The sequence below is a fragment of the Clinocottus analis genome, unplaced genomic scaffold, assembly GCF_023055335.1.
Source record: "Clinocottus analis isolate CAN_PGR_092001 unplaced genomic scaffold, fCliAna1.0.p SCAF_2, whole genome shotgun sequence".
In the NCBI taxonomy this organism is placed as follows: Eukaryota; Metazoa; Chordata; class Actinopteri; order Perciformes; family Cottidae; genus Clinocottus; species Clinocottus analis.
In genome coordinates, this window is record NW_027175931.1 from 16484051 (window position 1) to 16501809 (window position 17759).

At 41.5% G+C, this 17759-nt stretch overlaps 1 protein-coding gene across 2 annotated transcripts in view; it reads left to right on the forward strand.

The window, feature by feature from the left end:
* The window catches only part of ulk2 (unc-51 like autophagy activating kinase 2), a 36627-nt gene that overhangs the window by 2167 nt on the left and 16701 nt on the right, over positions 1–17759 (forward strand). The window contains exons 2-13 of one of the 2 annotated variants that reach the window (XM_068584705.1): positions 2763–2855; positions 3065–3106; positions 8457–8489; positions 10163–10199; positions 13046–13219; positions 13314–13387; positions 14908–15009; positions 15086–15144; positions 15790–15872; positions 15978–16028; positions 16123–16211; positions 17073–17241. In XM_068584705.1, coding sequence (XP_068440806.1) covers positions 2763–2855; positions 3065–3106; positions 8457–8489; positions 10163–10199; positions 13046–13219; positions 13314–13387; positions 14908–15009; positions 15086–15144; positions 15790–15872; positions 15978–16028; positions 16123–16211; positions 17073–17241 — 1006 coding nt within the window. The remainder of the gene's footprint in view (positions 1–2762; positions 2856–3064; positions 3107–8456; positions 8490–10162; positions 10200–13045; positions 13220–13313; positions 13388–14907; positions 15010–15085; positions 15145–15789; positions 15873–15977; positions 16029–16122; positions 16212–17072; positions 17242–17759) is intronic. The other variant, XM_068584706.1, reaches the window with a different exon arrangement.

Below are 17759 nucleotides of genomic sequence, written 5' to 3' on the forward strand. Positions count from 1 at the left end.
TGAATACTTTGGGATGCATTCATACCTGTTCTGTTTGTCCTACACCAGATGCATCACATTAATCAAAAGTTCAACTCTAGGCTCTTTCAAGATAAGTCATCTTGGTTATAAATGTCGGTCAGCTGAAGCTACATGCACTCTATTTAAAATTCTCCTTTTTATACATAGTCCTCTGCTCTAGCACAACCACGTTCGAACAACTTCTGGTTGCAGTGTTGCTGACGCTAAACCGTTTGTTGCTCACACCTCTCCAATCGGCTGTGATTCATAAATGACATCATGCATTATTTCTGGAAAAATGACATCGCGCCTCTGTCTTTGCAGCGTGACTCATAAGCAGAGAACAACTGCTTAGTCTGCACTGCTCAACGCTCCATTCTGCAATGCACTACTTCGCCATTAGTTATGTTTTTATAGAACGTCTCTCCCCTACGCCTCCAGTGTTACATGATGGCCCAGCATGGTCACTTTATTTTTTCTATGGTGTTCGTAGTTTAGTCACACTTCGGTGGACAGGCTGTCAGAGAGCTGGGTATGGATGCAGCTCAGTTGGCAATGTTTTAGACACACGCACACACACACACATACAGAGACACATCACCGAGATGCATACAGGCAGACAGAGAGACATGTCACTTGCTACTGGCAGAGTGCAACCCCAGAACAAAAACATCTCCTTTACCCTAGATTAATTAAGATGGCATGTCCTTCAGAGACTGTCTTCCCTAGCTTCCTCTCCAACTGACCCTGTTGATTTAATTTGCTTATACTATCTATGCATTTTTCGTCAAGGGCAAAGAAATAACCCCCCGCCTCTCCGGGATTTTATTGTGTCCCTTGTTGGGTGTTTGTGTGTGCAGTACACATGTCCTGAGAGCCTTAGAGCTCAGGTGAGCTCCAAGAGTCTTTAAATACCTGCTTCAAGAGCTCATCTGGAGGCCTTCATTCAGCCCAGTCTCACTTTAGCTTTCAGAGTAAGTAGGTAGCCCGGCTCGTGGTCTAGCCGTTATCTGAGTGCCTCGTCATTCAGCGTGTCATTCAGAATGTCATTATAGGCCGGCCGAGCTGTCAGAAACCTAAGTGACATAGTGTTATTCCGGAGTCTAGAATTTCCTCCGTTCTTGTCTTTTTAACGCTCGCATATTGATGCTGACGATGCAATTTAGGCCAGCGGGTTTTGCTTTTAGCCTACACACATGCACTGTGGAAAGAAAATTTACCCCTCCCTATTGCATTAAACATAAGGAAATTTTACACAGGAAATGGCTTTTTTTATCACAAGATGAGACCTTCATGATCCATGGGGCTTACCACCTGGACTGAACAATGTCCTGAGGCCTTCACAAACTTGTATGCTCTCCTTTAACGGACAGCAATTGGTTTATGCTCTTCATCCAGTGGCTGAATCCAGTTTGTCAGGAACCTCGCAAGGTTAAATATATATATATATATATATTTTAGAAAGACAAAAGAAGTAACAAAAATTATTACGGCCATGATTGTGAACCACTAAACTGAAGCACGAACAGAAGAGCACTGAGAAGCAAGAACAGTATGGCCTGATCAGGCCATCTCGACACGGGGGATAGACAAAGACATAACCAGCAACGCACTCTACAGTAACCTAAAACATGTCCTTGCAGCACAACCCAACAGAAAACCACCATTTGACCAAAGTAATGAAAGATAAAAGATCAAACTAGTAAACATTGCTCCCCCATGATGCAGGAGGACCATGGTGCAGTCAAATTTACGGTCAGCACTCTTAAGTGTGTCTACAGCTGGAACTCCTTTTTTTGGCCAACCGGACTTCATCAGCAACCCCCTTGAATTAAAAAAAACCTGAATTAAATGCATAGATGCATGACAGAAGGTTAACCAAATGTCACTTTTTTAGTGCACATACTTTGGTAGTTTAACGACTACCCACCAAGCCGCAAACTAAGAAATAAGACAACCCAGTTAGTTTAGTTTTGTGAGTTTTCGTTCTTAGAAAACGTGATCCAACAAGCCGATGGGATTTAACTCATTTTCTCATGGGACATGCAGACTTCTTAGAATGTACCGTCCCCCATCTGAGTATCCACACACGGCTTGAGAACTATACCTTTGGAAAGGTGCAGCACATTTTTCTCTTAAGCAAAGAAGAGCAGACGAGGGGGGCTGAAAGAGGCAGGTGTGCTCCTACAGGTTCAGACAGTTCATACAGGTTTATACAGGTCCAAACAGGTTTATACAGGTTCAAACAGGTTTATAGAGGTTCAAACAGGTTTATACAGGTTCCTACAAGTTTATACAGGTTCCTGCAGGTTTATACAGATTCCTACATGTTCAGACAGTTCAACAGGTTCTTACAGTTTATACAGGAGTGTTCAGATAGACAATATGAGAAAAAACATTAAAGCATTATAAACATGTTTGAGCCAAAATAGCCAAAATATGCATAGTGAAATTAGTGTCATACGTTCTACTTTACTAGGGGGGTGGCTGAAACAAAAGAGCCACAATTGGGACTGTATTTGGTTGATAATGCTGTTTGGATTAGATTCATAAGCGTTGTGAATCGCAACTCAAAATTGAATGCCAAATCAAGCATCTTTAAACAAATAGGTGGAACATCTACAAAGCGGATGTGTTCTAGCATCAGGGTTATTTATACTTAATTTGAGTTAAGAGGACATTTTACAAGGAGATTGGGATGAAGTTTTTTGATTTGAATTATAATCTTTTTTTCTTTCTCTCCATCTGCTTTGGTGCCACAGAAGACGGATTGGGAAGTGGCCATAAAGAGCATTAATAAGAAGAACCTGTCCAAATCCCAGATCCTTCTTGGCAAGGAAATCAAAATCCTGAAGGTGAGCATTAACGCTTAATTGGCTCTCACTCATCTCCTCCACGTATTTAGAGAATGATCCAACATGACCTTCTGTGAGTTCGCACCTTGGACACAAAGGAGCCTAAAGTTCTCTGATAGAAATATCTGTGAAAGTGATTTCATTAGCTGCTGTCACTCAGTTCATGTTTGCGTTAATGTGTCTTGTGTTTCTGTTCTGTTTTTGCTCAGGAGCTGCAGCATGAAAACATTGTGGCACTTTATGATGTCCAGGTACGTTTTTGCATCAAATTGATATATGCTTGATGGAGAATTTAGTATTTCAGTAATTAACAAAATTGGGTGTTTGTCCGAGACGTTGTCTGTTCCAGTGTCTCTGAGGCCAAGGTTAGAACAACTTTAATCTAGTCAAAGTAATCTTCATCCACGAATCGAGACGATCAATGTTGCTGTTGGCTCATCCTTCAGTTAAATGCTGAGTAAGGCGGCTGTCTGTCTCTCTTCTCTCAGCTGGCGGATTCAGGGTCAATCCATTGCAGTGTGGTTCAATCAGTCCAGTTGTCTGGATTGTGCAGTGTCGCCTCTTTGAAGTCAGTCTTAGCACAGCTCTGCTATAAACCTGACAATGCAGGGTTCAACGCAGAATGCTCTGTGTACCCCTTTATACCCAGTTGCACCCTATAAAGTCTAAAAATCACATTTGTCATATACATGCATAAATAAAGTTAAATACTTTAAATGTAACCTCTGCATTTAACCAACATACATAGGAGCCTGGGATACAACCGACAACCAAGTTAAAGGGCAAAATCTGTGATGTTGGAGATATTCTAAAATGTATGAGCTTAGTTACGAGAGTTTGACAAACCACCAAATAAAACTGTTGTCTTAAAATTGGGTAAACATGGATTACCACCAGCAAAATATGGTTTATTAGATTATTAATACATTTGTAATGTTTAGGCTTTGTTAAAAAACATCAACAGAGTGATTAGTCTGCCAATAAACAATCAACTTTAGGTACATTGCAGCTTAACAGCAGTTGAGCAGATAACACGAGAAGATCATTACTTTATTCAGTATTTCATTGCTGAGCAGCAGCGTGACCTCTTACTCTTTACATTAGCTAGCATGATGCTAACTCGGTAAAGGGCAGGCTGAGAGCGGTCAACAGGACCCAATGAGATACTGCATTATACAGTTTGAAAAATGCTCTTTGAATACTAAGTCTTTCACATATTTAGTCATACTGTGCATAACCCAGTGCTCAGTGTGCTCATGTGACTAATGACCCTCAATGCTTTGCAATATTTGGTCAGTGGATTGCTCTGTCAGCACGTGGCAAGACTTTTCAAAAGTGCCCGTCCGTTGCTCTAATGCATTTGGGATTGCTAAAAGCTGTGTGTGAAATCGGCAATTCTATGCATTTCTCAGTATAGATGTTTACAAGATGAGTATGTCACTCGAACAAAGTTGTTTTGAATGCTTTTAGCCAAACATTGAAGTCTGAGAAGTGCTGCGTCTGAAAAGACCACACTGTCGGTAGGCGGTTACACAAACCGTCCACTCGTTGGGTTTGGGGGAAGTTAAATGAGCACAAATGCAGCTCACATGGCTTTTGTCCTTTTGTCCTCTGACTCGTGCACTTTCAGATCCCGGTTAATAAATAAACAAAAAAACAAAAAACACAGAATATTAGATTGTGTATTTGTCAAAGATGACTCTTTCTCGCATGTTTCTAACACACCGTTGCCGTGCATTAGGGATAATTGTTCTGACTGATGCTGTTCAGGGAATCTTTGTATATCTGCAACCAACGGTAAGCCTGGGTTGTCAATAGTGTGGATTGAGTATGTTTCTTTGTGTCTTATCTTAATTGTGTTTGCCAGCTTTGTCACCACCCCACCCCGTAACACTGACTTGGCAGCTCCTGCAACCACTTTAAGTACTTTGTTTCGCTGTGTACTCTTCTTACCAGCTGCCTCTATTTTTCCCATCCCCTGCAGTGATGGTCTGTCTGCTGTGTTGTGTAACAATTTGCATTTCCGCTCTTGCTGACTGTCACTAGTCTGGTGTGTTTCAGCCCTTTGGAAGCCAGTACCAACTGGCAGCTGTGCGGGCATCTTTAAGCGGTAATGTTGGTCCTCTGCCTCCTTGAATTATTCAAACATTTTTGTGAAAAGGTTCTGCAAATATGCATCTCCGCTGGTATGACTAGTTTTGATGCAAAATACGTGAGTATTTAGCATTTTCGTGTTTTTTATTCTTCACCTCCCCAATGAGTTAAAGGCTTTGAGGCGTATTGTAATGTATGAAGCAAACTGATGAGCTAAATGGCATCGAATAGGGTGTTTTGCAAGAGGAAAAAAAACACTATTAAAGAATTAAAAAGGTTTTAAAAAATGTAAAACCTTTTTAAAGCGTTTATGAATACTGCAAACCTCAGGCTGCTCTTAGGTGGATCACCAGCTACTTTAGTGGGTAAAGAAGTACCTGCTACTTGCCCAACTCACAGAATAGCTGTGAATAGATGTGGGACAGATTGCAGGTCCTTATTGTGTTTGTAGTTTGGAGGAACTCTGCTCATCTGCTGCTTTTTGATGGTCTTAAACATATTGCTGAGCGGCTCCTTTGTGGAGATGTTGGCGTTCGGCAAACTGCAGCAGTGTGTGGTAGACGGGCTCGTTAGAGGTATCATGAGGTGTATTGTGTCCGGGCTCTGTGGCTGGCTCTCTTTCCTCTCTCTCACTTGTGCTTTGCAGTTTGGATTTTTCTGACGACATAACAGGAAATGTGTTTGTTAATGAATTTTCAATGTAAAAACAAAATAAAGCATTCATTTAACTTGGCCAGACTTTGAAATCTGCCAAATGCCAGATACAGCAAACTTTGACTTGTTGACTTGAAATACCTCCAAGTTAAGTCTTATTTATTTTTCCTTTAAGATCTATGAAGAACTTTTGTGGTCATGTTTAATCTGAAGCACATTGTATAGTTCTAAAGGTTGATGGGTTCTTAGTTTGCCAGATAGTCTGTGTGTGTGTGTGTGTGTGTGTGTGTGTGTGTGTGTGTGTGTGTGTGTGTGTGTGTGTGTGTGTGTGTGTGTGTGTGTTTTGTGTGCGTGTGTCCTAATTACACAAGGTACTGAGGCAGCACTGACGTAAAGAAAGAAAAGGAGAATTAGATGTTCTTGGATAGTTTTGGAGCTCAGTGAGTTTTCCTAGAAAACCTGCAGTGCGTTTACACCCCCGGGCCTCTGTCCACATTCCTCTACAGAGCTTTGCTTTTCAGATGTTTAGCGGCCTGTGACCGAGGCTCAGAAGAAAAACACTGTCATTTCTCAGCGAGGCTCAGACACACACCCACACTCCACATAACTAACTAACTAGTTTGTTAGTTAGTACTGGCTTGGCTAAAATCCTCAAATTTCTCCCGCATTGTAAAAAACTTTACCAAATGAATGAGCAATACAGGTATGGCCACATAAGAGACCAGTCCTCCTGTTCATGACCGTGTCCTCACAACCGCTATCTTGAAACGGATTCAGCAGAAATATACAACTCAATTGGGTCTAGTTTGTCTTTCTTCAATGGACTGGATCAATTTGCTCAAATCTATCTCAAAAAGGCGGTCAAGTTAAAACTTTAACCTCCAGTGTAGGTTTACCAGCAATACTGGATCAACTTTTTTTTTTATTGGAGTTTTGGTGCAACATAATTGAATAGAAGCTAGGTTTAGAGTAAAATAAACATGTTAAACAAGAGTTTTAAATAAAACTTTCTCAATTGTCAGATAGTTTTAAAGTCAAAACAGGATTTAATCTGGTTTAAAACTGAAGGCTTGTTGGTGTGAAACATGTTTGATCTGCACAGGAGCAAATGCAATTGGATGATCTTCAGTGTGTGTGTCTGTTGCATAACAAGGTTTTTATGACGACCATAATTCCACTCTGGGCCTTTTTTAAGAAAAAGTTTAAATACAGAAGAAGTGATTCCATAAAAATGTCTATCGCTTGTGCGCTTCATGTTTGCATTATTACTGCGGCTCGTCACGCTTTCAGGCAAGTGCACCTTTACGGGTTATGTTTTTTTCTCTGCAGCAGTGGCCATATCAGCACGTTTGTGAAATAACAAACTGTACACTGCAGAATAATACCTCCTCCACTTCTTAACCAGAGATTGAGCTGCACTGAAAATCGACATGACCTTTTTGTCCCTCGCCCCACGGTTCCTGTGTTCTGGCTGCTCATACTGACGTTGCTGCTGTCGTCCTGTGGGGGGGTTGTTGTGTGACACCAGTTTACCCAGAATACCCCATATTATACTTGTCGCTTTGTATGACAAAAGCACACTGACTCACCACAGGTGCTTAACCTCCCCCTCCCCAGGACACACTCACGCACGCACGCTCGCTCGCTGCTTCACTCTGTCCAGTTTGGCCACATCCCATCCCCCATATTGTTGCATAACAAAATCCTGGAGTTCGAGTGTGACGTAATTGCGCAACGACTGACCAGACCCGGTGACGATTGGTCCCATGTGCGTGTGACTAGGTTCTGATGACAGAGGGGTGAACCGTTCAGGCGGCCGTCCCTTTCATAATTGTGAGCTGCTGCTTCCTCTCGAGCACAGGCTGCCCTGTGTGCTGCTGTCAGCACCTGCCGCTTGAAATTCATCTCACTTCTTAGCAATTAGGCAACAAACCAACGTTGGGCAACTGCAGCAGCAGCCAGAGACAACAACGTCTGTGTTATTTCAGATTGCGCTGCAGAATACATTTGAATCATTATGTAATCCCCCCTATCCCATCCCCCACAACCAGCTGCCCTGAAGTGGAGAAAACAATGTATAGGATCGGAAAAGACTGAGCTACTTACTAACCAACAAAACCAGCCCATTACCCGGGGCTCACACGGCACAGGGCTGTAGCTCGTAAACCACGGCCCCGTTATTATACATAACGCTAATGTTTGCTGAAGCAAATGTCCATTTCTCCTATTTGCGCCTGTTTGTTTCACGGACAAGCAGATTAGTCGGCAAACAAAATATAAACATTTCCTTTGTCCATTTCGCCCCTCCATGTACTCTCATAAAGCTTAACTTTTTTTTAATCCTTATCTTATTTTAGGTCGATATACTTCTTATGTGCTGCTTTAACTTTCTTTATTCATCTGTACTATTGCTGACGTTATGCTGCGGCAACAACATCATTAAAGCACTCATTAGATTTGGTTATGTTGGCATATACTCAAATTAGAAGTACATTTAGTTGACGCAGCAATGTGTACATGCGACACCACAACAGGCGTTTTGTTTTTTACCTCAAACATATTTCCTTAAATGCTACCAGTTGGTTAACATGTTGGGGTCTGCTGTGTCTGTACGACCTTGTAAATGGGATTTGGGAATCCTTTTTATCTGAACATATAACTATTAACTTGGTCATCAGCATTTAATCATGTTATCATGAGACTAATACATGTTCAGAAGTAGCAAGGGTATCAAAACCAGCAAGTGCCAGTGTTCTGGCAGTTGTTTTTACTGTGGGGTTCCTCATAGCTGTTGGGTTGAGCTCACCGCTGCTTCTGGATAAATGGACTGATTCTGTGTCTCTTCTCTTCCAGGAAACGCCCAACTCTGTTTTCCTCGTCATGGAGGTATGTATAGAGACGTGGTCGGGGCTCACATCCTGTCGTGTGTTGTGTCACGTGTGTTGAGGAGTAACTTGTTATTTTGTTACTTATTCTCAAAGTAAAAAGAAACATCCGTGATGAGATGCAGTAAATTATGTAATGGCTGTCGGCACATGTACTCCCTCTTTGGCTGGCCTCTCAGCTGTCTTCCCCCTCCCTGTTGGCTTTTCCCTCACCTCTTTTCTTTTACAATAAAACACTTGTTAATCGTTTTTCTTAGTTTGTTGACAACCTCATATCTGCTTCCTCCACAACTCTTTCTGCTCATTTCGCAACACCCAGGTGGCTGCAGGGTGGAAAACAAGTTATGGCTGCACCTTAAGTTTCCCACTGAAAGTGACCCTCTCTGCTTTCTAGGAAGCCTATTCCATAACAGGCTTGGCTTGAAATCTTGTTTTGATCTATGTTTAGAGGGTTTTACTCTATACCCCCATCAATAATCCTTTGGCATCTTGTGTGTCTGGATCAGCTGTCATGGGACTAGACATTAATTTGCATCGCAGTTTTTATCGTTACCTTTTCAAAGTGGACTCAGGTAAAAGATTAAACGCGCTGCTTGTTGTTTCAGATGAATTAATCAAGTTCCTGTTGAAAATGTGTCTGTTCAGAAAGTTATTGAAATGTTATGGAACAGGTACAATCTTCATTGGTAAGAATGTTAAGAGTAACATAAGTGCTCTTACTCTGAAAACCTCCAGGGGATTGTTGAGTCGGAGTGCGCTTTCTGATGATTGATGTTTGGGACCATTCAGCAGCTGAACAGCGCCGATAAAATGATTTTACCGTACCGCGTCCATCAGTCATCGCTGACTGCGAGATCTGATGTCACACATGTGAACCTTTTCATTTAATGACTTTGTAGTCTTTGTAGGATCTTTTTATTTTATAACGGTGTAGATGTCTCTGCTCTGAGGAACCACAGAAGTACTGAAGCGTTTCAGTCCACCACTCCTTTCAGTTTCAAAAACGTTGGCTTGAATTTCCAAAATGAGCATTCTTTGAGCGATTTAAATCTCTTAGGTTACTGACTTGCCTGAAAAATATACAAGTGTAAATGAAGCGCTAAGCAGAGGAATCACACTCTGCTTTTAAACGGAAGAGAAAAAAGACCCAGTGCGGACGCGCCCTAGTTCAGGCAGAGAATAAACTCGATTAGACGGCACTCTCCACCACCATCGGCAAAATACTAAATGAGGTCATATATCTGGGAAGGAGGCTGTTCATCCCTCCAGTAGAGTTCTGACAATTTATGCAGAGGAGCACTGAAGCCCACTTTCTTTAGCTTTTGCGTTTTCGTCCATATGTCGCCTATTTGTACATGAAGTTCCCCTCAGAATCGTGGACCAGGCGTTAGTAAACAGGGTTACTCTGAGGAGCCCTATGGAGTGGACTATAACTGAATTCAGCCATTCTTATCTTCGCTTATCTGCTCACTTTCTTTTACCCTTCCACTCCAACGTTGTTCATCTGTTTGTGCCCTTGAGAACAGACTGCACTTTAGCTCAGAATGAGAAGATTAATTGATGAGCCTGCCATTATCTGGGCTTGGATTAGAACGAGCACATGCACACACAGCTTGACATTGTTGAACCTGAATTGAGTTCTCGCTGATAGTGATTGTTTGTCTCTCCGCACAGTATTGTAATGGAGGGGATCTTGCCGACTATCTGCAAGGTAAGCATCCCACTAATCTGACACACACACACACACACACACACACACACACAGTTTTATACCAAAAAAGGCTCTAATTCTGAAGAGGATGAAAGCCATTTGATTGCAGCTATTATGAGCGGGGATGTGGGAATGTGTGTGAATGTTTGCATGTTTTCTATGTGGGGAGGTGAGTGTGGGAACCACTACAGCCTTGTACAAAGAGTTCCTTCTCTGTTTTCAGAGTCACACAACACAGTGTTTATGCCTCTGTGATAGTCTATAACAAAGGTCAGCATTTTCTAGTCATAGTACAACAAGTCAGCTTAAGCAGAAATTATAGATAATGGACAGTGGACGGGACGTTTGCACGTTCTGTTTCACACAGGCCAAAGTCTGAGATCTAGCATGTTAGCACAGTGAAACGCATGCAAAGCAAATAAAAGACACTGTCTGAGTGATGCCCCACATTACTTTACAGTTTCCACCACTAGTTTTGCATTACCACTGGAGTCCAGCCATCTTTATGCCGTCAGTGACTTCATGGGTGTAGGGTGTCTCCTGACAGCTTGGGTCTTCGTATGCAGGGTAGATGGCAGTAATTGACCCTTTTACAGCTGACGTCATCAGAAATATGTACGTACATTTGCAACACCCATCTAGACAAGCTAGCAAGCTTTAAACATTAAAACATTTTCCAGCATCAAAATATCTGGTTGCATGTTCGGTTGTTCCAAAAGCAGATTTGCGTTTGACAGGAAAAAAAACTTTCAGCAGTCTGTGGTTGCTCGTCACAACTTTTATAAATGGTTTTCGTAGATAAAAAACACATGTAATATGTATTTAAAATTGATAGGAAGCTGTTATCAGGTATGGTGTGTTCAGTTTTTGTTTTTAACAGCTGCTGTCGGAACCAGCGGCCACGAATGCATTTGGCTGAGAGTCACAAGTTAACACGACCACATGTTAAATAAAAAAAAACAGCAGTCTGTGGCTGCTATGACGTTAGCAGCACCCGTTTTTAAACTCAAAACTTTATCTTTCCTGGTGTTCGACTTTCTGTACATGTCCACAGATAACGTGACCGAGAGCATGTAGTGACTGGTATCCTGGTAATTTCTTGCGGGTGTTGCGTTACATGCTAGATTAGGGTATTTGATCCACTTACCAATAGCACTCAGCTGGAGAATGTTAATTATTTTAGGTCACATCTGCTTAACAAGCCGTTGCACAGCGACGTACTTTGGTTGCCAAACTGCGTCATCATTGTAAAGAATCTTACAAAAGACTCTATTAAATCCATGTCTCCTGTAATCCATGGAATGATAGACATTACTGATTTGGTCAACATCCTATAATTAAATAAAAAATACTGTCTCTTCCACCAACACCTGTAAGCAGTCCTTTTTAAACAGACATTAAAAGAAACATTGATAAAAGATCTCTACCATAACAACTTAAAGACGCTGCTACGATGCGGCCTAAGCAACATATCGCTCACTGTTATTATCGACTAATACGTGTTGCACTTTAATTATTGTAGGGTTCATTCTTGACCATGGAAATGGAGATTGACTGAAATCTTCACTCAAGTTTAGATACTAGATTTCTTCTTGCACTCGTAATGTGTTGCAATAGTTGCTGATTAGTTATAATCAAGTCGGCTTCTGGAATCTGGTATCCTTCCAAAGGAATGGCAGTTTGCCGATCCTTTTGTTAGATAACCACAGGTGTTTACACCTTTTGTTCCATAAAAAAAGTGATTGCATTGCTGGAACAGCTCCCTTATCATGCTACTAACACATAGTGTACCTGCCCCACATGTTGAAACTTGCAGGTTCCAGACTGGGTCACGGTCAGAGTCTGTTAGTGACAGGGTGGCCCAGCAGTGTTGAGTAACACTGAACCACTCCTATGAACCCCTCTGTGTTCACCTTTCATGTTTCACCAGGCCTTTGAGTTAATGGAAGCTGGCTGGTACCTACACATTGTTCAGAGGATGTCACTATTAGTTGGTCCACTGCGCTATGCAGAGAGCCGCAAACCCCCAAATCCTAGATTAATGTTGGTAAGCTTACTGGTTTGATCCACACTGTAATCACAATGACTTGAACGAGTGAGAGGGAGAGAGAGGAATCCTCTTATTCTCACATTGGATTAGATTTATTTCACTGCCACCAGGGAACACGACCTTCACTGCCTCAATTTACCCCATTTACCTCCGATTATTACTATATTATGCTAATTAGTATCCTAAATCAAATAGGGCTCATAAGCAGTTTTTGTGAAGTTTTAGATCATGAAGGTTTTTGGTTGTGAGTCCGTGCCAGCAACAGACCTGGCCAGAGGCATTGTGTTAGTCCGGCCGTCCCATTCCGGTGACCACAGCCTTACAGGAACGCCAGGAGGGAATTTCTTCCAAGTTTGGCACAAACTTCCACTTGGACTTGAGAATGAACTGATTTAGAATTCAGTGGTCAAAAGGTCACATTTATCTCACAAATCACATGTTTGAGTTCAAGAATTCAAACACTAATTACGACAATTTCACACAAATATTTCAAAGGACAAAATTATAAAATGATGACACTTTGGACAGACATGGATGTAAACTGCACCTCGGCTGGTTGGTGGAGGCGATCAACCGTAATGCAGTCATTCTAATTGAACTATATAAAACCCGACATCATGCATGTGCAAATCGAGGAAACAATTCATGCATGTGCAGCATGAAGCAGCAGGAAGAACCTCAATGGTCAAACAGTTATCCAGCAAAACAACAGGCAAGGGGGTCCCTGTGGTGTTTCCTTGTAAACAAACACGAGTCATTTAAATTCAGTTATTTCTTCATCTCCCTTCTTCTTTAGCAAAGGGGACTCTGAGAGAAGACACACTGAGGGTCTTCCTCCTGCAGATTGCTGCCGCCATGCGCATCCTCAACAGCAAAGGAATCATCCACCGTGACCTGAAACCTCAGAACATCCTGCTGTCGTATGTTGGGCGCAAGAAGTCCAACATCAGTGGCATCCGCATCAAAATAGGTGAGAGTTCCTCCAGTGTCCCACAGGAGTGTGTAATGTAATAATAGCACATGTGTGTGTTCTGACTGGTTCGTTTCATGCTTCTATTCTGCAGCTGATTTTGGCTTCGCACGGTACCTCCAGAGCAACATGATGGCCGCCACACTCTGTGGGTCACCCATGTACATGGTCAGTGTGTGTGTGTGTGTGTGTGTGTGTGTGTGTGTGTGTCAGTGTGTGTGTGTCAGTGTGTGTGTCAGTGTGTCAAGAATTGCAGCTGAGGTCAGTCATTTTAAAACTAGCGCAGAATGCAGTCGGTGTCGCCGCATGCAGCTTCCTCAAGAGGCGTTTGTGCAAAAGACGATGACATTCACCGTTATTGAGGAAAACAACAGCAAGGCCAGGGGCAGACTTACCCGTTGAGCAAGTGAGGCAATTGCCTCGGGCCGCCTTTTTAAAAGGGCCCCAAACACCTATCGATTTATCATATAAAATATTAAATGACTCATTTAACCTCGAAATAATTTACAAAAGACCCCAAAGCACTTCTTACTGTGTACTTTTCCTCTCTAGCCTGAAAAATGGGAAATGTTACTTCTACTGTTGCAGATTTACTGTATAAAAAGTAAAAAATGTTTTACTTTAATAGTTGATATCAGAAAAAGGCCTACTTCTTCTACCAGTATCCTCAGTATACTACTTAACATTACTTTGTTAAGTAGTGTACTGAGTATTCCTGTTATTGAGTAATTATTATTGTAGTAATTGAGTACTTCAATGTTATCCTCAGTATACAGTATGTATACAGTATGTAGACTGTATACATACTGTATACTTATAGTATACATCCTGTATACTGTAAGTATACAGTATACATCCTGTATACTTACAGTATACATCCTGTATACTGTAAGTATACAGTATACATACTGTATACTTACAGTATGTAAGTATACTGTATACTTACAGTATACAGGATGTATACTGTAAGTATACAGTATGTATACTGTATACTTACAGTATACAGGATGTATACTATAAGTATACAGTATGTATACAGTCTACATACTGTATACATACTGTATACTGAGGATAACATTGACCTACTATATTTACAGGGAGACTGGTTACATTGAAGGTCAAAAAATATACAATAATTACAATTTGAGTTATTATTCATTCAACCATTCAGAGTTATGAATTGAAAGCTCCAACTTGAACGGACGTTAAACATTTAAGTACTTTGTGCTGATCATGCCACTCTTCACTGTAATTCAACTTTGTGAGAGCAGAACTTTTGCTGTGTCAAATAGTTTGACTGATAGTTAATAGTTTTACCTCAGAAATAGTTTTGAGTACTGTTAAAGTTAATAACATTTTAAAATGTCACATTTTTTACTGAAGGTTTTAATATGTTTGAATGCAAATAAAGTATGGATCACAATATATGGTAAGTCTGCTCCCGCTGCTGCACATAGCGCCGTGTGTTTCTTTGTTAAAATGATGTTAACATTGAACACATTTCTAAAAAGCACCGCAGCAACTCGGCCGCTAAGTGCAAAGTAGATCAGACGAGCGGTTCTGGACATATGCAGAGAGCAGACAGGCAGACATGCAGACATACATTCCTTTAGAGTTGGATGACCTGGCAGCTTCATTAGCAGTGTGTTGTATAACTCTGCATCTTAATGTGGCCTTTCCTCCCTCAGGCCCCAGAGGTCATCATGTCCCAGAACTACGATGCCAAGGCCGACCTGTGGAGCATAGGGACGGTCATTTACCAGTGTCTGGTCGGCAAGCCACCGTTCCAGGTTAATACTGTGCACAACCAACCAGTAACGCATGTGTGTGTGTTTGTCCATCTAATTTCTATTTGTATATGTTCAGGCCAATAGCCCACAAGACCTGAGGATGTTCTATGAGAAGAACAAGAATCTACAACCCATGTAAGCCACAAACCCTCTTCTCTTTCTCTTTACAGCGTGTGATATGTCTCAGGTGGACATTTTTGTTTGGGATTTAATTTGGCACAGTCATGTTCCGCTCAGAAGTAACTGTAATTCTTTTAATGACTGACTTTTCACCGAGTACCCTCATCAGGGCAAACTTTTATTTTGTCCATTACTTTGGTTTATGAGTAAATCCCTGGGAAACGAATGATAATCCCATCAGCCTCAGTTGTACTTGTGTTTATTGCTAGTAAGCGGCGGTTAACATGCTCAACATGGTAAATGTGACACAATTCGCATAGTCATCATGAGCATGTTAGCATTTACCTCAGTGTTCTGCTGTCCCTCAGTGCAGCCCCACAGAGCCTCAAGCATGGAGTATAAAGGACAGCAACTTTTTTGACATAAAGTGCTGATTTTTTATTTAATCATTGTACTATTTTAACATAAAGTTAAACATGAGATCACATCAATATGTGTACCTCCAACAGATCTGTAGTTTTGTTCCATCTATTTAGGCAAGTGGGCGTGGTTACCAAGACTTTATTGGATTCATCACATGCAGTGTGGCATGCAATGAACTTTTTTTTGCCCCCCACATGAAAAGCAAAGAACTAATGTCCCCATGCTCTGATCAACCAGCATCCCGAGGGAGACTTCCCAACAACTTGGCCACCTTCTGCTCGGGCTGCTACAGAGGAATCAGAAAGACAGGATGGACTTTGGTTAGTAATGGAGTATAAGAAAATGATAAATGTGTTATTAATGTTTTTTAAAATGTTTTTTTAAGTGAACTGAAATCTGCCTGTGCTCTCTGATCTGTCCTGCAGATGGGTTTTTCAGCCATCCTTTCCTGGAGCCGTCATCCACCATTAAGAAATGTAAGCGCAGAGCTCACATTCCCGAGAAGGATAACTGATTGTTCCACACTTTCACATCTGAAAACCTGATAAATCATCCGTTTCTTGCCCTCAGCGTGTCCGGTGCCGGTCCCCAGCGCTTCCAATACAGTGACGGACAGTTCCTGTGGCAGCTCCCCATGCATCCGCTACAACTCGACTCCTGTGAGTTTCACCTTATTTTAGTAATCCTCATTCAAAGGGGATTATGCTTACATTGTGAAAATAATGAGATTGTGTAATACAATTGCTAGTCATCTCCATTTGTATGCAAGGCATGCTTTGATTTTAGCTAACTGGTTAGTTTCGCCTGGCTTGATCCATGAATATAACTGCATATAATCTGCATAACAATACAAGTTCAAGGAGTTTTTTTTTGATAATGTTGCCTGATAAGGGGAATAGAATAGGTCCAAGCACAGAACCTTGTGGAACTCTGTGACAAACGTTGGTGTTCATGGCGGATTCATCAACAAACTGGAATCGAGCTGATGAATGGGTCTTAAACCAGCTTAGTGTTGTTCATTCAATGACAATTCAAGCTTCCAGTCTCTGTCACAGGATGTGATGATCAATCATACGAGACAAAAACAGAGACAACCCTTTTTTTTCTGATACAATTAGAAGATCATTGGTCATTTTCATCAGTACTGTCTCTGTGCTGTGATTCACTCTGAATCCTGAATAAAAATCCTCAAATAAACTGTTGGTATGTTAATAAATCGCACAACTGATTAGAGACTGGGCTTCTTAAGAATAGGTTTAATTACAGCTACTTTGAAGCACTGTGGTACATAACCTGTTAGTAGACACATTGATAATATCTAGTAGAAAGGTACTAACTAAAGGTAATACTATGAAGGACTGTAGTACATGGCCTGTTAGTAGACACATTGATAATATCTAGTGACTAAACTAAATGTGAAACTTGTTTATACAGCCTTGTGGGGACAGGGCCTAAGAGACAGGTGGATGTGTTGGATGTAGAAATTGATGAAGTCCGTCTGTCTGTCTATGAACTCTCAGTCTCTCCCGGACATGCAGACACTAGCAGAAGATGGTCTGTCGTCTCCTCCGCTCGGTCCGCCCAACTTCCTGCAGCTGTCCAAAGAGTCTGCAGGAAGCACCAGCAGTAAGAACTCGTCCAGTGACACTGATGACTTTGTCCTGGTGCCTCACCTCTCTACTGACAGCTGTAAGTGCCAACACACATACTGTATTTCCTTTGAGTTCACTGAGGTGTACGTCGCCTGATCGTTTGATCAACAACTATTGGGCTTTCTTTGGTTTGGTTTATAGAGAATGCAGAAATACAACTTTTTAAGGCTGTGCAATATGGCAATACATTGAATCAGGATATTGTTTTATATCGATGCATTAGGGCACTACAATTATTCTAATGTTAATCATGATCAGGACCTTTGCTTTCCCGCAATGAATTGAGCATGATCGACTGTTGTGTTGACACTTTAAAGTGCACGCTCCGTTTTCGGGGGCTCACACGCTGTCACATGCACGCCCTTAAGCAGCTGCTTGTGAAAAATCTTTGTGCTCGCCAAGTGGGATGTCCATCTCAAAATACTTCCATGTGATTGGTTAAAAATAGTCACAATTGCCAAGTTCAGCAAACTGACAGAGCACATGTTACCAAATCCTCGGCCAGTAAATGTAGACGGCCACTGACCAGTCAATGCTGTAATTGTAGACATCAGT